The 22,673-nt window shown below is 41.6% G+C and overlaps 2 protein-coding genes across 4 annotated transcripts in view; one reads left to right on the top strand and one right to left on the bottom strand.

Moving 5' to 3' along the window:
- The window catches only part of LOC112571575 (neuromedin-U receptor 1-like), a 71,153-nt gene that overhangs the window by 46,729 nt on the left and 1,751 nt on the right, over positions 1-22,673 (bottom strand). The window contains exon 1 of one of the 3 annotated variants that reach the window (XM_025250653.1): positions 14,726-15,234. The exons of the other annotated variants lie outside the window; for them this stretch is intronic. The gene's annotated coding sequence lies outside the window, so the exon portion shown is untranslated. Of the gene's footprint in view, positions 1-14,725; positions 15,235-22,673 lie in introns of those variants that run through there. 3 annotated transcript variants of the gene reach the window in all.
- Positions 3,305-12,604, top strand: LOC112571574 (aminoacylase-1-like). Its single transcript, XM_025250652.1, has 16 exons — positions 3,305-3,902; positions 5,683-5,747; positions 6,129-6,233; positions 6,582-6,653; positions 6,853-6,875; positions 7,143-7,219; positions 7,597-7,686; positions 8,368-8,424; positions 8,905-8,978; positions 9,196-9,245; positions 9,720-9,783; positions 10,188-10,230; positions 10,477-10,583; positions 10,922-11,001; positions 11,720-11,780; positions 12,398-12,604. The coding sequence occupies exons 1-16, from the start codon at positions 3,743-3,745 to the stop codon at positions 12,554-12,556; spliced, it is 1,287 nt and encodes a 428-aa protein (XP_025106437.1). The 5' UTR covers positions 3,305-3,742; the 3' UTR covers positions 12,557-12,604.

Here is a 22,673-nt window from a genome sequence, read left to right on the forward strand (position 1 = left end):
GCGAAATTCCGTTTGTTTTCTCGCTTTATTTGGATTTAATTTCATCGTCAGTAACACGAAGAGAGTGGAGATTAGGACTGAGACAGGATAGGTTCTGTGGCTTTGTGTTCACCATGACGAACTGACGTGTTTAAACAAACGAGCGGACGACGATGATAATAACTCCTGTCTGTTTATGTCAGTTCCCGTTTTTATTAGTCCGCTATGCCAATAATAGAGGAAGCCATTCCTCTTTCTTCTATATTCATTAACTGAAAATATTGGAGATGTCAAAGGTTGCCTGGGATTCACAGCAGCTGGAGCTAGGATAAAGCCAATCGGGTCAGATTTCCCTCTCTCTCCATCTCTGACAAAGACAGAGAGAGAAGGAGGGGAGGAGGGATCCGGATGGGCGATGAGGAGGAAGGGGAGGAGAATGAAAGCTATTAACTGATGATTGAAGTTTCCGTCTAAAAAAAAAATAATACAAAAACCTAGCAACATGTCTCCATATATATATAACACTTGTTACACACAGGACACATCCTGACACTCACTGCGTACATTCAACGAATGCATGAGTGTGTATTTGTTTCTCTTTGTGTGTGCGTGTGTGTGAGAGCAGTCGGGGGCGTGGCCACAATCGTAACACCTGTGAACACACGATGTCGCAGTCCAGGTGTGGTGGGAGGATGCTCCAGCAGCTGAGGGACTGCAGCTTGCGGAGCGCGTCCGTCGCACATAGCGATAAGATGCCGACACGAGAGAGAGACTTATCACTCCTTAATGACTGCGACAGATGGCGACAAGTGCACATGGAGAGCAAAACTAATACTGAACCACTATCTTTGTGCGTTCGCACGCGGGTGTGTGTCTAAAAGGATAGAGGTCGTCCCCTGACCCTTGTCAGGTCTTTGAGGAATGAGGTGTCAGAGACCTCTTTTTTGTCGGGGCCAGCTGTACGTGAGGCCGATGCCCATCTCTCTCCCGCTGCCTTCCTCACCCCTCCATGGAGTTAGGTACCTGTTCCTGACAGGTGAGTCTACTGTGGAACACACACACATGTGCAACAAAGAAAAGACACGAGGAGAGGAACAAATGTATCGTTAGTTTGTGGTGTTTGAGAAATTAAGAAACATCAGTGGTTACTTAAAGCTAACAACAACAACAACAACAACAACAACAACAACAACAACAACAACAACAACAACAACAACAACAACAACAACGGTTTTTAATGCATCAATCAAGACAATATCATTGAAAGAAAGAAAACGAGGAGCGGATGAAGGAAGGAAGAAAGGAGGGTGTATAGCCTGCCGTGTTGGAAGGACCGACACGCCGACCTGTGCGAAGGTTGAGAAAAGAATATTAACTGGCGTGTCAGCTGTGACGTCGCCAACATCACTCTCTTCTCATACAGGGTGTAACATGCATCAAGCTTTCTAGATTAATAAAACGCAGCCTTCTTGAACTTTAGCAAAGAACAAACACAATGGGCGAGTAAATGACCTTTTGGGATACTTGCGTGTGACCTCAAGGGTTGAGGAAGGCTAGACTTACACTTTTACCTGAATAAAGTTGAAGATACTATAAAAACATACATTGGAGGTGAAGGTGTGAGGAAATTAAAGACTTGGACCACAGAGGAAGGATACCTCTTTACTTGGACATTATGTAAACACATAAGTACACGTATAAGCAATAAATTAGTAAAAACACATACAGTACAAACAGTACAATATGTTTCATTTGGGGCATTTCTTTGTGTTTATTTTTATTCTTGTGTTATGTTTGGTCTGATCTGCTGAGCTATACTTGCACGCAGACCATGTTCCCCGTACATGCATGTGCTGCAAGTAAACAAGATTAGTATTATCAATAAATCAACATTAGTGTTATAAATTAATACCTGTATCTTAGTATGCTTCTTTCCCGAAGTTAAACATTACAAATACGCATGAAAGTAAATATTACACATACAGATGGAATCTCAAAATCTTGAGAATTTGTTGATACACAAAGGGTTTCTTTAGCCTCATATTAGAGTGAAGTGTCGCTGTATTCAGGTCACCTGCTCGATCCCTGCCCAGTGCCCCTTCCTAATGCGCCCCTCCGATGCCTTTCAGCATGCAGCTAGCTGGCTCTTCATGATGCATGTTGCTGCAGCATTGACCTATGACCTTGCCGATGAATACAATTACTCGTGCTGAAAGCCTTTTCCCGTCTGCAGTACTGGGTCTGGAGCCAGTAAATGAGGCTGGACACCACGAGAAGTCAATAACAATGTGAAATATAATTTGATCAGCTTGTGTTTCACTCAGCTTTTGAGAACAAGGTTTTGTGCTATAGACTGAGTATCACATGATGACATAAACAAGAACTTATTGCATTAGGTCAAGTGGGAGAAGGGAGGGTGAAGGACATGCTACCTCACACGAGTGTCGAGTTGGGCAGAACGCGCAGCTGAGGGATGGCGTTGTTCAAACCACTTGTGACGATAACAAGATTTTGGAACAGCTCTGGGACAGAGGGAAAGGGGCTTTTACGTGTTCTTATCTTTATACATGATGTGCAAGTCTTTAAGTTCCCACACCCTCGCCTGAAATGTATGACGAATTTTTGTTCAACTGTATGGGGTGCACTTAAAACTTAAAGCTTAAAACGCGATTAGAAGAGTTTATCAGATAATACACAATAATGGCCGTCCAGAGGTACATGCATCTAGAAACATTCAACCAAAAATAAAATAATTGTGTGTGTTGTGTGGGGTGGGGGTCAAGTGGGCGTGAACGCTGTAGCTATTGTCAGAACCAACATCCGCTCTAGATTAAGAGCTGAGCCCTAACGAGAAAGCCTTTCCATGTAGGAGTTATTAGTATGCAGAGACCATTCCGTGTCCGCTCCGCATACTCTTTGCTTGTCCCAACCGGATCGCTCTTAGCACTGAGCATTAGGTGCGCTATTTTAGTACCGCATGAACCGGCGAATGCAACCAGCTGATCTGAAAATCAACCTTACTACCTCTCGCTCGATTCATTATACATTCTGCTCAATGTTCATATTTCACACACATTCTGCTCAATGTTCATATTTCTCTCTCTCTCTCACACACACACACATTCTGCTCAATGGTCATATTTCACACACATTCTGCTCAATGTTCATATTACATACACACACTTTGCTTAATGTTCATATTTCACTCAAAAGCACACACACACAAGCACCCACTGCAACATTTATGTTTGTAACTTCTGTATTTAGATATAGGTCCAGTGACTCCGCCTTTCACGTCACGTACAGTAGACAAAGTGGACCACTTACGGCAGGTAGACTGATAGTGTGGGACAATGACCGCTATCGTTTCATGTAACTACGTATATCTTAGATAATGGATATCGACAATTATAAGAAGCTATATCTATATATAGTAACATATAATCATAAAGTTGACATATACCACCACTAGGTATACGCTCATGGCGCCTTACAAAGAATGTCCACACCCACACTCCATTCATTTGAAAAATTGTAATCCAGGTTGCAACTGCTCCTGTGTACACCACAGTTCCAGTCACAGAGCGGAGCGAATACAGTTTTTTTTGGCATATGCTTATCAGGTAGCCTGCCTAATGCCTCTTTGAAAAACCACAATGAGTTCACAGGCCGTTAAAGTATGGCCTTGCGTGAAAGCACGCATTGTGAGACGTAGCAAACATGAAGTGTGTAGCGAGGAAGAGATAGATCACGGACTCGCACAATGACTACACACCGTGCAGCTCTCACCGTCAGCCATGACACGAGTGTAGTTACGTCCCCTGTCACTTCATGTGCCGCTATGGCAGACGACGAGCACCCTGCGGTCACCAACTTTCGCACCTATCTACAGATCAACACAGCTCAGCCTTGTCCAGACTATGGTGAGCATAGACAGAACTTGAGTTTATAGATCGTGCTTTTCATTCCTTGTTCACACAAGCTTCATCTGAATCTATTTTAACGTGAAGGGGGCGAAAACATGAACTGGGGCATCCCACCGCCTCCAGGTGCTGAAACAGCATCGTGTTAAAAAAAAAAGTGTTTTAAGCCTACGTGTGCCCCAGTGTGTTTGTTATATATAAATCATAGCAAGCTTTGTTATATACAAATCATAGCAAGCTTTGTTATATACAAATCATAGCAAGCTTTGTTATATACAAATCATAACAAGCTTTGTTATATACAAAACATTGCAAGCTGTGGAAAATACACAGTCATCATATTTAGACGCATACAGCTTATCTAACCTTCTGCTCATTAAACATTCGAGTGAAGAAATCACAAATAATTGAGTTCTACACGGTATTGCATCTAATCATTCTGACTTTTCACTTGTTGTCTCAGAACTCAGTTTTTGGCTGCATTTTGTTATGCACACCAAAGCACTTGACTCCCAGGTTGATTGCCACTGTCCAGATTAGTTATTCTGTCTTGTCATCCCTCAGAGATTGGTACCTGTATTGTAAGCTGGACTAATGTCAGTACACGTCCATGATTATGTTTGCTCATCCCTTTTCACTGGGTGCCCTTATAGTCTTTTCAGCAAACTTCAGAGACTTTACAATTTGGCTGCTCAGCTCATTCTGAGAAAAAAAACAAAACAACCATAACTCAGCTCTCTCGCTACTGAAGACATTGGTCTGGCTGCCTGTGCAAGTGCATGTTGCGTACAAACTGTCCTGGATCTATCACAATTTTTCCCCAAACTTTATTCCATGTCATATCTCTGATATTTTGATATATATGTGACCTGCCACCACAGAATGAGTCTTAAGTTGGGAATTAGAGATTTTGCAAGTTGCATATATTTGAAATGTGCAGGTATTGACCTTTCTTTTGTAGTTGTAAGACTGAGTGAGTTATAAAGGTTTGAAGTGTGCATGGGTTTTGTAAATGTTCTTCTTGTTACTTCTACCTAGTTAAAATTTGTTTTGTAAAGTGCAGTGAGCCTAGCTTTGGTTGGGTTACAGTTTTCTTAACAAATTGGCTAAACAAGTTTCCTCATTATTATTACTACTACTGTTATTGATTTTGATCAGTCACAGTAAAGTTTCAGTTATGCAGTGAAACTTAAAGGGATATTACATTGTTTGTTATGTACTGCTACAATATACAATGTGTTAGATTACTATAAGTATTACAATGGAAAATTCACATGACAGAAAATGATTCCCAAATACTGCACATTATAATTTATAGCTGCTACTGTTTTAGGTCAAGTGTTAAAGCAAGCTAATGATTTATATTTTTTCTTAAAATGAGTTGGTAATATTTAACTGTGTCTGAGCACAAGTGATAAAGATAAAACATGTACTTTTATCTCTATTATTTTATTATCTTTATTGTTCAGCCAGGAGAAGAGGCTATAAACATAGTTTATCCACATAAATGTCATGTACAGTTTTGTGTGCAGTGTGTGTGTTTTCTTGTTGTTGGCTTAGCAGAAAATGAGATTTGAATGTCACACATTCAGCAATACCTTTCTTTGTTTAGATAAATCATGCATGTTCCTCTCCCTTAGTTTAAGTTTTTCCCCTCTGACCTCCCCACAATGCTCTTCTTACCCTTGGCAATCACCTAGTTTTCCTAACGGTAGAACTATCACTGCCTAGAGCTCATTATTGTTTCATCAGTTAGTGACTTTTTTCTGTCCTTCTTCAGGGGAAGCTTTGATGTTTTTTGAGGCCATGGCAGCAGAGATTGGTCTAGAGTACAGAGTTGTTCATGTAAGTTCCAAGTTTATTGTGAACATATAAGATGTATTTATAGCTTTTCAAAAGAAAATGATCATAGTGTTCAAATGCTTAAGCATTGTTGTACAGTAGGCAAGCAAGAGTATAATTATGAAGTATCTCCATTAAACCAGAAGAAATGTTTTTATCATTCTTGCCAGTTTGGCAAGGCTTTATACAAAATTTACAAGCTTGCTGACAGTGGCTTAGCCATCAGCATCTATTGATGAAATAGAGCTTTGCATTTGCCTAGAAATTTATTTGTATAAATGTTCACTCAATTATCTGTTCAATTATACATTAAATCATAATATAGTTCATATTTATTTGTCAAATAGTAAAATAATTTTCATGATCAATTTTTAATGATTGCAGCTTGTGGCAGGCAAGTCTGTAGCAATACTGTCTTTGCCAGGACAGCAGCCAGACTTGCCCTCAATTATGCTGTATTCCCACATTGATGTTGTGCCTGTCTACCCAGTAAGTAATAGTCCTAGACAGAACTATTTCTTGACAATAAAAGGGAGGGTTCTAGGCTGATATTACAATACAATATAGAAAAAAGAAATTGCTTATAGATTTATTTTGAAATATACAGTATCAGTAATACACTGTTTTCATTGATATTGTTGTTCATGATGTATGAAATATAAAATTGTATACATTAATTTTTTACTAGGACCACTGTGCATAAATTATGTATCTTATAACTTTATGATTTCTATTTAATAATAATTGTAGCCATTTTCATATTTGTAATTAATTTTCAGAGATTGTACAAGCATTATGTACTATATTCAAATGTTGAGCTTGTGTCTGTGGATATAGGAGCACTGGAAGTATCCCCCCTTCAGTGCCTATAAGGATGAGAATGGTGACATCTATGCCAGAGGGTCTCAGGCAAGTAAATGCTATGTTACAGGCTCTAGAGACGGTGACTGCAAGAATAGGATATCTTTATAATTTAATGGAAATTATAGATGATACAAAAGTTGCTAATGCATACTTAATCAGTCCCTGATGTCCTATCCATTCTTTTAGTGTTGACGAATTCTTTATGTGTGTGTTTCATAAATTTGTACATACCTTATGTTCACAGGACATGAAATGCGTTGGAATTCAGTGAGTATATGTCATTTTATTGCAGTTAATAAATAACCAGATTTGTTGTTGCTTTTTCATTCCTTTTATTATTTCTTAATGTAAAGATTTGTCCAAACGCACTGCATTTCAGTTCTCATCTTCTACTCCAAGGTGATTATTAATATAATTACAAAATATTTGTTGATGATAGTGGTTTTTATACTACTTTCACTAGATGTTAGCAAACAGTTTTGTGACATACTTCATAGAACAGTTGAATAGGAAAACACTGTTGCCTATACACAGGTATCTGGAAGCTGTGAGAAGCCTAATGCAGCAAGGCATACAGCTTCAGAGGACTGTCCACATTGTGTTTGGTCCTGGTAGGGAATTAGTTTGTGTGGAAGTTTTTTAAAAGCATTCTAACACACTTTGAATAGATTTTTGAGACATTTTTGGGGGTGGGGGGAATTCCAATGTACAGAATGTTATTAAAGTTTCATTTATGATTGTAAATGTATACGATATATGCAGATGTGCTTAATATCAGGCTGCATGTTTGTTTTAGTAAAATTTGCATTTTTTTATCTAACTTGATGGAGGGATTTCAAAGGCATCTAGTTTCAGACCAAAGTGAGAGTAAAAATGAACTTGATATATGATATGCAAGATTTATTCTAGGAGAACAATTAAGCTTGTAGTCATATCCAATATGTCCTTATTCATGTCCCTTAGTCTTTTCTTTTAATTTTTGCTGCAGATGAAGAGATTGGTGCTAAGGAAGGTATGGAGTTGTTTGTTGAACATGAAGAATTCAAAAAACTCAACACTGGTTTTGCACTTGACGAAGGTGTGGAAGAATTCTGTATTGAAACTATACCTTATACCTTTTCTATTTTTATCATTAAGGCTTATGGTTTGTTGCAAGGTCCTATGCAAAAATAATTATATATTTCATATGACAATGTTACGTAAAGTTTTATTTTTGTCAAATTAGTCCACATTGTAGTGCCATATTAATCTTAATTTGAAAAAAATTAATTTCAGATTATGACAGATTTTTAAATGCTTCTGACTCACCTCTTTAAAAATCTTCGAAGGCTTCTTATTCACTCATTTTTGTTTTCATTAATTTCTATCTTATCAAATGTGCAAAAGAGGTAATCTCTCTTGCTGCTTTGCTGTTTAATTTTAAACACTTTTCAAAAACATTATCAAATCATTTATATTCAGCTGCAATGTATATTTGTGAAGCAACAGTCATTTAAACACTCAACTCAAATGACCTTTCATCAAATGATTGCTGCAATTTCAATAAAGTGAATCTTGTAAACAAAAAAACAAAAAAGAAATCCCAAGCTTGGAAACTTCAACTGAACAGTTTTATGTAATATGCTTATAATTTTTTCATAGAAGGCTGTATAAATTTGTTGTTATAGTTCATCTACTGTTGACAAAATAGGTTGTCATTGTTTGCTAAAGAGTGTTTTATCATTATGCTCCATGTTGAAATTTATTTGAAATATTACAGGTCTGGCAAGTCCCACAGATGTTTTTAGAGTTTTCTACTCTCAGCGTTGTGTATGGTGTAAGATTTTTTTTTTTTTCTTCTTAGCTTCATTAAAATGATGTTATTAACAGGCTGCCTTCCAGGAAATTAAATATTAATGTCTCATAAAGTTTATCACTGTTAATTCCATAACATTTATAAATAAATAAAATAGCTTGATGGTTAGCTTAATTTTCTGGTCAGAATATCATAAAACAAGATGTGAAAAACTTAGATCAATAATGGTAATGTGAGTGAAACAAGAGTTTTCAGACCAAAATAACTACTAATGGGTCCATCCATTAAAAGAGAAATAAAGAGCAAACTCAGCAAACGCATTAAAAGAAAATGCTCTGCCTTTAACATGTATGTTTCTGATCTGATATTACAGACAATTTGTTTTTTAGAGCTAATAGAATTTAAAATTGATCTTTAGCGGAAACATGCGAGCATACATCTTATCAACTCTAAGTGAAAGCTGGAGTTAATGACTTAATAGCCCTTCTGAAATTTTTTCAGGGTTCAGTGTAACCTTCACAGGTCAGCCTGGACATGGGTCAGCCTTCATCGAAGACACGGCTGTATCAAAACTGGTATGTATGTGTGCACGCATGTGTACAACCACCTGCATGCATGTTTGCTTACATATGATTGGCTGCAATTATGCATGTAAAGAGCTATGTAGTGCATGTTTATGTGTGTGGAAATGTGTTCAAGAATTACTAAGATTGGCTAATATTTTTAAATGATTACATTGGTTATCTTCTATGCTTATCAACAACCTTGGGTTGATTTGTTGTTTGATTCCAGAACAAGTTGATGAATAGGACACTTAAGTTTCGTGCTGAACAGGAGGCTAAGTAAGATTTTTATATCGTCATACCTTGGTAATTAGAGCTTAATTCTTTCCATAGATTATACTTCTTTTTTGACATCTTCTCTACATAGGTAGCCTTTCACAGTGCTACTTTAATCAGATTATCAGAATCAAAGCCATTATTTTATTTTCAAAATCCTGCTTAATGTTACCAGCAACCGAAAGCATACTGCTGGAAAAGTATCAACCCTAGAACTCCAGACGTTCTTTCTATCCATTAATGTTTCCCTTTTCATTTGACAAGAAATTTTTTTTATTTTAAATTAGAAAATATTGAATAAATTGTGAATTGTATAGTATTGCACAAACTCTGACGCTTTGTAGATGTGTTCTTTATTGAAATCCCCACGTGAACATTTTTTATGAGTGTGTAAGTCAATAGAAGCTTTTATGATGTAAACAATAAAGTGTTTTTTTGCATTAGCATCAGGAAGAAAATAATTCTGAACATTTGCAGGTTGAAGGCAGACCCTTCACTGACACTTGGTGATGTGACCACTCTAAACATCAACATATTAAAGGTTAGCTGATATTGCTCTCTTCATCATCTTGAAACATGCATTCAATTCTAGAGATTGTGCTGACTGTTCAGTAACATTCTTGTGTATGGAAAGTGATAAAAAGAAAAATATGAAACCTGAAGTAGCTTAGTTTTAAAAAAAATGCAGGAAAAACACTATTTACCTAAAAATATCTGTTGTATGTTATTGTAACAAAGTTTGTTTTATGTGATTGTTTGGACCTTATTTTACTGATGCTATTGTAATAATTATGTTACTGTAGTTTTCTAGCCAAGATTTAGGGATTAAATGCTGTAGGAAACTTTAACTTTGTTTTCTTTATAGCAACAGATAAATGAAATATTTGCATCAAAATTTGTTTTGGTTTAGACACCTAATATCTAATGTAAAGTTAATTTTTCTAGGGTGGTGTGCAGTACAACGTAGTTCCTGCTGAAATGACTGCAGGTGAGATATAATTCTATTTTTACTTGCAATTTGGAGATCACAACAAAATTTGGTTTGATGTGAAGATTGTTTCAACCAAATATTTAACAAATCTGAAACAAATTTTCAATACTTTTTTTTTAGATGTAGATTTTTTTTGAGTAGCTCACCCCAGGATCTAAAGTATAATTTTAAATGATGTTGACTGCATTTCTTCATTCGATTTTTTTATTTTTCTTTAGATTGTATGTATGTGTGTGTGCATAGGGTTTGATATGAGGGTCCCCCCTACAGCAAACTTGGAGCAGCTTGAAGCCGAGATTAAAAGCTGGTGTCAAGAGGCAGGCGCAGAGTATACCTTGGAATGGACCCAGGTTTGTGGAGTCTAGTTTAATAGATATACAGTTTACCACTGATTGGGTCCAGGGTTATGTAGTCTAGCTTCGCAGAGTTAAGTTTACTATTGTGTGCGCTCAGTTTGGGGAAATCTAGCTTAACAGGCTGTAGGGGCTGGTTTTCTGGGGACCATCAATCTATTGGCTTTAAGCCATGGGTTGAGTGTTCATTTCTGTCTCCTCTGCCATGCAAGATTTGATATGGGACACATTGAACCAAGACCAACTTGAACTTTACCAAAAGAAAGCATCTTGTGCATAAATCATTTCTCTAAGCCTTCGACAACTTGTTTTGAAAGAGTTCAAATCTTTTTCAGCAAGGCGAGGATCAGGACATGACATCAACAGAAGACTCCAACGTCTGGTGGTCAGCCTTCAGTAAGGCGTGTCAGGCCTTGTGAGTTGTGAAGCGACTTGTGTACAGTCAGTTCCCTCGTCGTCCGCTTCATGCTGTTTCTCTGCCCTCACACCGTTCTTGCTCTCAGATACTTTCATTATATATTGAGTGTTCATAATTGTTCATTGTGTGTTCATCTCATGCCGATGCATATTTCATGCCATCAAGCGTTCCAGACAGAAGCTGATGACTAGTAAACTACTTACAGGCATATGTACTCTAGCATCTGTTATAAGAGGTGAGAGTCCTGTAGAATTCAGATGTCAAAACTACACCAGACTTGTAACCTAACCCCGAAAATCAAGTTCAGTGAAGAGAATATATAAAAATAAGAAATGAAGATGCCAGAAGCAGATGTTGAAGCTTGCCGCCACATCTGTTATCGGCACCATACAGCGGATAGCGAGTGTTTCTGGACTAGCACAATAACAGAGCACAGAAGTCTCAGCTAAAACTGAGCTAAGACGATCTACATTAGAATATGCATCGCTTGAAATTCATTAACCTTCAGTAAACAAAACTTGGATACACGTAAGAAGAATTGGCTGTGTACTTTTTCAAATGTCCATACCCTCGCGCATGCGTTCGTGAACCTAGTCCAACTTGAACTTTAACCAAAAAAAAGTACATAAACCTTCTCTTTCTTTCTCTCTCTCTCTCTTTCGTCCGTGTGTGTGCGCGCGCTCCCATTCATGCGTATGTTTAACAATGCTGACAGGAACCTGAAGATAAAGAAGGAGATTTTCCCGGCAGGATCGGACGGCCGATATTTAAGAAAGGTAAGATGACTCCCGAGAGCAGTTGGCGCGGTCGAGTCAGTTGTCACTGGCGACACTGTCACCAATTGTCGCCCACATAGTCCTGGACTTTTTCTTTTTTCTAGATACCCGTGTCTCCTTAAACGTTAGTGAAAATGGTTAGTGCAAAAAGCTTCATTTGCAGTCCCATAATTTTATTGAGATATATCATTAAAGTGCCTGAACATTTGTGGAAAAATTCCCACTGTGACCGCACCGCATGCTGCTGTAGACTGTGGTCCTTGGTGCTGTTAGTTCCCACCCACCCACTCCGTTGCTAAAACAGGAGGTGCGACTTTCTGTCTGGCGACTCATAGTGGGGGAATGGTGGTAGAACTGTTGTGATACAACGGAATGGCCGACGTATGAGCAAGGGTCATACCACACGCCTGAACACGTTAAAACCTCCATTAACAGCCCCCTTACAGAGTAGCAGGCAGTTTTAACGATTCATACATTTTGAAGAAAGTGTTATCATGTCCAAGTACCTTGAGCATTTCGTATACTTTCTATCAAGCGCGTAATTCTTTTTTCTTCTTCTTCTGTTGTCTTCTCTAGTGAGCCCGGTAAACATTATTTTGTTGTTGTTTTGTTTACAGCTGGGCATACCTGTCTTGGGCTTTTCACCGATGATCAACACACCAGTCCTGCTTCATGATCACAATGAATACCTTAATGAGCAAGTGTTCTTAAATGGTATCAGGGTGTACGAAAAAATAATTTCCTCTCTAGCCAATGTAATTGAGGTCGAGAACTAGCAACTGGCTTGTCCTCGATCATAGTAGAGAGAAACATCAGGTAAAAAACCAAACAAACCATAAAGCAAGACCTCGACTAACATTTTTTTGAATCAGACCGCGTGGTTGTGAAGTACTTTAATCAGAAATTTGATATTGAGGTGGATGGTTTGATCATTGCTAGTTAGTTCCCTTAGCGTGCAGCCTATGTTATGGATGAAGTCGCTATTGGGTTCAGTATTAAAGACTTTCTTTTTTATCTACCCCACCCCTTTATTCATACTATATTGCTGGGCTTACAGCTTTTATAAGTGTTATGATGTGCTTTGTGTGAGACGGCGACATCGGTCATTGGATGGCCATGCTTCATATACATGTTTATATTTTTTGAGTTTACTATTTTAAAAAATAGTTTATGCTTCGCTATTATATGTGGTATATTGATATTACTTATACTGAAAAAACTACTTAGTTTCACTGAGTGAATTATATGAAAAGAAGGGGTTTGAAATCCAAGACAGATATCATGCTAGTCACATGCTGCTATCTCGTATTTTGTGCCGTTTTTTGTCACTGCCGCAGTGGAACTGTGCTACAGTTGACGTTGTCAATTTGAAATCCTTACCTCGCTTTAAAATTAAATACTTTGAATTTTTACTGGGTTTATTGTCATTTGCATAAAATCCACGTTTAAGTTGTGTCTCAACCTGTTTGTTTACAGTGGTGACAATTTTCGGCAGTTGTGTAGAGTGTAACCATTTAGGAATGACGTTCTGATAATTTCATTAATTCAGAATCCCCGTGTTTTATCCACATTTTAATATGGACCTCATCTCCAGAGCCCTGTGTGTGTGTGTGTGCTTGCACGGACGTACGGTCAAGGCTTTGAACACTTGTACTAATGGTAGTCAAGGGCCTAGGAATGGAGGTACACGTGTGGCGGCCTACTCCTCGCGACGTCGCAGGTGACGCCGTTAACCTTTGTGTACCCGACACTCCACACCTCGGCTCGCGGCAGATCTCACCCTGACGTCGTCCAGACCTGCTTTCGATCGATCACCCTTACCTATTTTAAAAAATCAGTCACCGATCGGCCACGGGAGCAGTTCGATACAGGCGATTACATTTGACAGCGGTGGGTGTGAGCCTGTTCCTAGGAAAACAGCGAGTCCACTTCGTTCTAACAAGCATGCCTTACAACCTATCCCCCCTAGCTGATACCATAGACCTTTCCTAAATATGTGTTAACTGAGTGGTGCTAGCTCATTTTTGTCGTTCAGAGGGCCTAGGCTTGCTGTCTTACCTAGTGATGAATGGGACTACTTTTGTTGTAGCAACAGCCACCGCAAGCGTGGTCATGCTCATGTTTTCAATTGGAACTGTCCCAGACACTTTTTTCTATTACAAATACTGTCGATCACCAGTGTGCACACAACTCCGAGCAGCTTTTGTGGGGTTTGTGTCATTTATTTTAAACCCATGAGCAGTAACCGAGTCGACAAATCAGAGAGAGATAGGTTAGTGTCGGCGTCGATGAAAGGTTAGGCCAAGTCCCACTTTGTTTGGCCGACATGTGACGACAGTGTTGGTCTGCCCAGTCACTTCTCTGTCGTGAACAGTGCGGCCGCTGCGTCACAGAAGACTGCAGGCTACTGCCGTGCCACAAGCAGCGTGCGACAGGTGACCCATGACGCAGGCCACGACAATGCTGTCACCTTCCAGACACACCCGCTAATCTTGTGCATGGTTTCCTCGGGCGGTTATCTCTAATCTCATTATCGGAATTTCTGGACCCACATTTCGCCGAGAGCAATATATGGTGTGGCACTCTGTACATGCTGCTCACCTGTATACTGTTAAAATATACAGTAACTGCCCGCAGTTATTTAAATTAACTCGTCAAATTCATACCACGGACTGCGAGTTGTGTCTCATAAATACCTAATGGGACCTTAGGTCCTTGATTTTAGTACCAGTTAAATAAACAGGCGTCTCTGTCTCTTCTGTTTTGTCTCCAGTGAAATATATACACGCATCTCTTTCAGTTTCTCTGTCGTTCTCTCTCTCCCCTCATTTCTATGTCTCTTTTCCACGTCCCCTGCCTCTACGTTCACACTTAAACATTGATCGTAATAATTAAACATGGTTAAACTATGTGACTAACAACGACTTAAATTTTTGTGATCTTACCTGCGAGGTGAAAAGCGGGCGTTCGCTTGCAGGCAGAGGGCGCTTTCCTCCATGGTTATGTGAGAACTTTTATCCCTTCTTATAAACCACCTCCATCTGCTGGGCAACTACCCAGTTGTCGTCACACCGCAGTGAGCAGACATGAAGCTGCTGGCAAGTTCCAGGTATGGTCATCACAGCACATTAAACACACGAGAAGCACTGTTCGGCAACACGTCACAAGGACTTAGTTCTAACGGACATGAAACACGTCCAAGTGTCGAACAGCACAGTTTACAAGGGTGTGATGAAGGATGGGTGCATCCCATGGACAGCTAGCCATTCTAGACTATTTGGAGCCAGCCCGCGACTCACTGCCAAGCTACCCTAGGGTATTGTCACTGTCCTCTGCGTTTCTAGAAACAGTCATAAATGTTTTGATCGTACTTTTTGTTTCTACACACCGTCTCTTGCCAATGAGATCAATGACACAAGTATGCCCGAGCTTGCGCAACACTCGAACATGTTCCCCCACTGGGGATCGCGGCTTCGACTTTTACACACTCATACACGCACAGAGAAAAAGAGAAATATGGAAGAGAGGGTGGCGATGAAAGCATGTCTTTTGTTTGCTTGCAAAACACACGTGTGCAGCAGACCGTGCACTCCAGGAGCGCCTGCAGCGGACAGGCCGAGGAGCTGTGGCCGGGACCAGCATGCCAATGATAGATTGAAAGTACGATTTCCCCTATTTAGTTCCCCTCACTCCGAGTGACGCACCCTAGCACTGAGTGACGCATGCGACTTGGGAACGCTCGCTTCTGACTCTCATGAATGAAATTACCTGTGGAAGGGCTCTGTGAACGTTTAGCGACGTAGTGTGTGTGAAGAGAAGCTGTTCTTGGCACCATAATCACTGTGATGCCAGAACAAGGTTCAAGGCTGACGAGGTGGAGGGAAAACTATCTTAGTACAGCGTGAGTAGTTTACGTGGGCTGAGGGGAGAGGAGTGCGTACCACTCGATCCTGTGACGTGCACGTAGGTACAGCAACACACCAGGCCTCTCGATGACGTCCATACTGACTCAAAAGTTCCCACTCGAGCTCTTCAACCCTCGAATGTGTATAAGTGGACTGATGACTGTTTCCCAAGACCAGCGCTTAGCCTCTTTCGAAGTTTCCGCTTTCAGTCTCGGCGTGCTTAAACCATGAATATGATTAAACCGGAAGCTTTGTGCACACCAGCCTCGTTCTAGTAGTTAGCTGGAAGAATTGTCTGCAAGCAGTCTATTAATACAAGTTCGTAGTTCAGCCGTAATACTTGTTGGCGAGAAACCCAACTGGCGTAGCTAAGGGAGTCAATGACTGCTTTCTCACCTTTGTAAGTCGCACCCGAAAGGTTAGTGAAAGCTATCTAAACAAAAATGAAGAAGGAAATAGGAGCGTGACTGCCAGGTAGAGGTTGGCTGAAGAAAGAAATTCGCGCTCGGTGACCCCAACATTAGTGAATGGCGCGCAGGCGCAGTGAGATCGAGGCACTTGTAACCACACGGTGTAGTGCCATCTGCGGGTTGACCTGACTGTGTGACCTCCCTGACTGGTGCCTTGCCAGCAGCGCGGTCTTCACAAGTCATGGTGAGGAACTATTTTACGCCCACCTTCACATCCGGGCAACTCCATGAGTGTGGCGCATTGGTACATTGTATACTGTTCACGATATTCAGCAGACATCGATACTCACAATCACACGCACATTAACTTTTTATGAAAGAATTCTCCTCCTAAACGTATCTTTATTATCGCTGTTAGCAGGCCTGACGAGAGAAAGGGATACATGATATACCTGCACCCTGGGGTGTGAAGGGGGCTCGGCCTTAGTGGATTTTTCCCCTTATTTTTGATGTAGATCCTAGTGCACTTGTCCTAATGTTTGCAGTCTATATTAAGTTACTGAATGAAATGCATATAATGGCAATCGAATTATAAGTATATTATTATATACTGGGAAAATAATTTACGATTACAAGGGGCCCAGACAGGTCGTCTACCCCGGGACCCGTGGTGGCTCTCGGCGGTCTTGATTGTTAGACACGCCGTTCACGAAGCTCAACAGACAAGAGGGTATGGAGAAAATGCCGGACGCTTCTCGCACCAGTCACCCACAAGATTACTTCTCTCTCTCCTTCTCTCACACAAACAAAACACTTACACGTCACGCATGCTCATTCGCTCACTCAGCGATCCATCCTTTGATATTAGTTTTGTTCCGATAAACCAGAATCTCTGTTGACCCACCCATTTGGACTGATGCTGTGGTGTCAGCAAGAAGCCCATGTGACATGGTCACGTGTATCAAAGCACAAAGAGGGCATGCCGGTCGTGACGACATTTTATCATGACGTGGGTGGGCCACATCACTCTTGTCGTCACCCGTTGTCACTGAACCTTTGGTGTAAAAATAGCCGCACTACGCAGACGGCAAAAGTCGTAGAAGCAAAATATCAGCAGTCAGAAAAGTTTTGTTTCGGTAGTGGAGAGGGGATGATTTTGACAATGTCCGGGCTGAAGTATTGTGCCGAGAAGAGCCGAACTCCAGCCGCAAGGACCACACAAGCGTGGCCGTGAGACGGTGGAGCTGACGACAGCTGTGGACAGCTGTGGACAAGCAGTCCGCCATGAACAAAAGCACCAACCGAGACTGGAAATCCCACTCCAGGACCAGGTCCTATGGGTACCCCCTCATGTCCATCGTGGATGAAGATGAAAGCACGACGGTGATAACCCCGGATGGTAAAAGTCAGCAGTGGGACCAGTGGCTCAAGAAGAGGAAGCAGACGCACTTCAGGGATGAAGGCAAGTAATCTCAGGGGCCGGTGGTAAGTCGCTTTGCTGGGGAAAACTGGGGAACTCAAGGAAAAGCATCTTGTTTCCAAAGTTATCATGCTGTGACACTACTTCGTTTCTTTATCCACGATTGTCACCGATTTGTAACTACGACTACACATCTACAGGGTCTGCTTCATAACTTTGGAAACAAGACATTTATCCTTGAGTTCTCCACGTTGCCTCAGGACAACGACTTACCCTCGCTTCCTATCGCCCCAGGTGTAAAACGCGTGGTCTCCAGATGTGAATGCAGGTAATCCCGAAGTGTGACGGCGATGAGAGAGAGAGAGGTTGCACTCACTCACCCCGCCCAAATCTATTCCAGTGATCAACTGTTGTATCATTCACAATGATAGCTGAAAGTTTGCCCTAAAGCATTCATTTAATTTGCACAACAGGTTGTTCATGTGGTTGTTTGTTTGGGGTTTTTTTTCATTATCCTGCTGGAAGGAACAAGATGGGATCAAGTCTTTTACACCACGATTTCCTTCACTTTCCACACAAACTTTTGTTTCTAGGTAGTTGTACAAACGATCAGCTTCGTTGATGGGGACCGGTGGATTCTACGCACGAGTCCAGCCAAGGACGATCAAATCCATGACCATCACAAAAGCGACTTTTTGAGAATCTAAAGCCTTACAAAATAATGATCAGAGGTTACAGAGCACTATAATTTATCTGAGCTAACCAGACCCCTCCCCAGCATACACACACACACCACATGCCTACCTAACTTGTGCAGAGCAACAATTGTTTGGAAGAATTGATGAGTGAGTGAGTGAGAGAGAAAGAGACAGGTGCGAAGATCAACCAAACAACTCAATTGAAACCGAAATAGCAGCTACCTGAATCTGCACACAGACATCACGGTTGTTGTTGTTGTTGTTGTTGTTGTTGTTGTTGTTGTTGTTGTTGTTTTAAGTAGTGTCTTTAGTGTGAAACACGAGAAAGGAGACTACAAAGATCAGTTATTTTCGTTAGTTCTCTGCATAATGAATGACAGCTATGATCAAAGGACTCCCTGCAATGGCCACCTGTGTTACCTGTGGCTACCTGTGTTAGCAATGGTCTCATTCGACTCGTGCGCTGGTTACATTGACAGGTGACCTCGTTGACCTTTATTCCAGGTTATCGCTGTCGTGAGGTGTCGTTTAAGCCATCATGCCAGTCTTTCTCAATTCTCTCAAGTGATTACATTCTCCGTAATGTCCGCCCGTAACTAAGTTTGCTTCGTGCAGTTTTCCACTCACTGCATCTTCTCGCTTCTTTGCAGCTCCGAAACATCGTACAGCCATGGGGGAGTACATCGTCCCAGAAGGGGGAAAACCGTTATCCGGGCTAGGTGAGCGATGTGTCCTCGTCCTGCGGCGTGTTTGTTCATCCTGGTGTCTTCTGCATTAAAATACGTTTGTAACGAGAGCGAATTCACTGGAGCAATGCTTGCTTTTGGCACCAATAGGCAGCATGAAAACAAATGGACGCATTTTGAGCCGAGCCCCTGAAACCCCGGGCTGCAAGAGACGAGAACAACAAACAAACAAACAAACAAACAAACAAACAAACAAACAAACAAACAAACAAACAAACAACATTGTTATCTTGCTTGGCTGTCGTACGAACCTGTTTTGCGAGAATTGCGAGCATTGGGTGCATGAGGGCTCGCGTCTTTTTAGTCCATATTATCCATACTCGTGAGTGGAGGTCCATAAGATTGTATACCCATATACATGCTCCGTATTTTGTGTTGTGCTGCCTGTGAAGATTATTGGCAGTATTACACGACATGATCACTGATGCACGCTAGAAACATTTCACATGACAAGAGCGGTCCGTCTTATCTTTTTGACTGCATGCTGCCAACATCCAGGGACCAAGGAAAGGAATTCGTAACATAGACTCTAATGCAAGCACGCACGCAAAAATACAACGTACGTGTTTAGTTGCGCATGCAATCCAAGTATTTTCATTTCTATTCAAATAAACCCCCGAAGTCACGAGACCGTTGCTTGCTGTTGCATGATCTCACGATGCCGTTGTGTTGTGTGACGTCATGGACTGACTACGCTGGCGTGCTGTGTGACGTCGCGGTGCCGTTAAGCGGACGTAATGTGAGATGTCACTGGGGCCTTTTGCAGATTTCCAACTTCCAGGCCCTTTGGACTACAGTCCCGAGTACAAGCAGGTGCTCAGCTCTGCTCCGGAATGGTCCATGCCGGGCCGCGATGAGCGGGTTCAAAGTGAGTCCCTCGTTGTTTCTGTCGTCAGCGTTAGTGTCAAAGTTAGAAAGGGACTGAGTGATGTCTAGCTGGTTGGTTATTGCTAACTTCTCTTCTTGGTCTTGTGCGTTGTTTGGATACTTTTAGGTTGGACATGTATTAGGGTTTGGTGGAAAGAGTAAGAAATGTGGCTGGTGAAGTATCGCATTGTTTACCGCACATCTTTCTCCATGTCTTCTTCCTCCGCCGGCACACGTGTCGTGGTCAGGAAGCGTCACTCCGGGGCCAAACTCGTACGATACTTCGAGTCCTATGGAATGGAACCGCAGAAAAGTGGTATTGTCGAGCAGGCCTTCGCCGACCTCTCGAGGTAACTCTCTCTGTTTGTCAGTTGCGGCGAAGGTTAATGTTCCTTGTTTGTCTATTGTGGCACAAGTTCCATATTTCCCGTTTGTTTTAGACGCTTAACACCTGTATTATTAGTACCTGTAACAATTCATGTTCTTTGACATCTTGTAAGCGACTTTGTCCATCTCTAACCATTTGCTATACCACAGTCCCATGCATAGCAACGCTTTACGGCGCAGTTCTCTCTAACCATGTGAGATATCATAGTTTCGTGATGTGTCGGTGTATTTGTCATTACCTCTAACCACGTGTTACGCCAATGTTATCCAGCATGAACATGAACCGTTTTCCCTTAGCTAGGCCTTAGTGATCTGGTTAGAGCAAAGCACCTGAAGTCTTTAACAACGTTTCCCACACGGGTTTCATGTTGGCCACATCCACATCGCCACACACTTTCGTGAATATAGGAAGAGCGAGGAAGGAGAGGCAAGCATCACTAAGAGTAGTCTTATACAAGACCCAAATGTCTTCAAATGTGGAGCCACCTGCAACTGCGACCCTTCTTCCTCTCCTTGGTGCTCCGAGTGCATCAAGTGCAGCTACCGGCTTACTTGTCTGGTGTTTGATCCCTTCGCCCAGCTTGACACATTGCCGGGCCGCTTGCTATCGCCAGAAGTTTGACGAAACAACGGATGCTGGCGAGATTCGCGTGCAATTCCCTGCCTAGGCTGCACGTGGGTAGGATTTACACTTAAATCGCAGATTTTATTCGCGCGTTTCCTCCGCTTCTCTTGGCGTGCCGGACGTCATTAACGAGCTGCCGTCGTCTCCCCCCATCCTCCACTCGCATACTCCCGTGCCAGTCGGCCACACTGTTTGCCAGACTTTGTTCTTATTTTATGTTTTTGTTTTGCTTTCTGTCCTTTCTTACTTCCTTCTCGTCTTCCTTGTCAAAATATTCGTAATGACTCCTCCGGCTTCTACGTGCCCACAGCTGTGCTTTGAGTTGAGTCTTGGGTGGAAAGCTATCTCCTGTTTCAATGCTAGTCATTGCACCCCTTGATCCCATACTCGTCTAGAATCAATTCTTGATGGCATAGTGTGGTCTTCAAAGGACGTCTGTACTCTACCCCACCCTCTCTAGAAGGACCCCATCATGAAAGCGACCGTTAGCGGAAGTCTATTCATTCCTGCGCATGCGCTATGCCGACTGCATTTAAATGGATGGTGACGGACTCCCACCCAAGGTGGCATAAAACAAACCCATTAACTCTAAAACAACACAAACAAATAATATTAATAAAAATCAACACGCTATTTAAACAATATATCATATGTCAGACTGATTTCTGATGTGCAGCTGCCGTGATTGAACAATCTCATGTCCGCCATAGAAAACAGTTTGGTTGACAGGTTATGTCAGAATATGTCAGAAAAATATCGAGAACTGCAATTTAACAAAGAAAAGTGTTTCAGTATGTTCCTGTGTGTGTCTGTGTACACGCGTGATCTTCTGTTTGACTGCCTGATTGTGCATGTGTGTGTGTAGCTAACTCCGTTGGTGCGTGTCGTAAGGACAATTAAGGTTAAAAGGTCATAGAGTTTAAAAACAGTAGTTGACACGCTACACATCAAATCCCATCAAGTAATCATCCATCCCAAAGGAATTAGGTAATGAACTATTGTGCTATTGTGTTATATATGTTGATTATACCTTATTCATCTACTCTTGATTATACCTTATGTCCTGAACCATGTCGACCAGCCCCTAAGTCATGTCGACCAGTACTCACTTTGCCTCATAATTTTCTCTATTGCCACAGAAAGGCATGGTCCGTTTGAAGTGGGGCCGTCATCCTATGCAATCACCCAACACTGCATTGGCACGAACGGGCCTAGGTACAGCATTCCGAAAGCGAAGCGTGATGAAACTGCCACTGGCTTTGAGTATACACTTCTATCTCAACCAGATCCACTAAGTACGTCCTTAGATGGGCAGTGACTCGTTAAGTTCGGTTGCTATGTATGTGGAGCACGAGCGACCGCTGATACCAGATCCTCCTTGGTCGCTTAAAGCAGATGGCTTGTATTGTCCCACAATAACAGTCATGTGGACAGGGTGACAATGACGGTGACAATGACGGTGACAATGATGGTGACACTAGCATTGACAGACCAGGAGGAAAAACGTGGTCCCGCTTTCACTGCCATGCTTGTGTATAAAGAAACATCAATCATCACCAATCAAGCTGGATTTTCTTTTTCTCCCACCCACACATGCTTTCACGCGCGCGCACACACACACACAGTTGCATGCATGCACGCAGGCAACACAAAACTTGAATGTTTACCGCGATGACCACACACTGACCATGCACGCAGATCGCGAGTCAGTCCTCGGGTGCACGTCTTTAGCTATTAGTATTGGGTGCTTCTGACCACATGCACAGAACACAGTGTACGGATACAACAGACCTGCTGTGGTCAGGTTGTGAATGACATCACGAGTCCTTGCTACC

Source organism: Pomacea canaliculata, linkage group LG9, assembly GCF_003073045.1.
Source record: "Pomacea canaliculata isolate SZHN2017 linkage group LG9, ASM307304v1, whole genome shotgun sequence".
Lineage (NCBI taxonomy): Eukaryota > Metazoa > Mollusca > Gastropoda > Architaenioglossa > Ampullariidae > Pomacea > Pomacea canaliculata.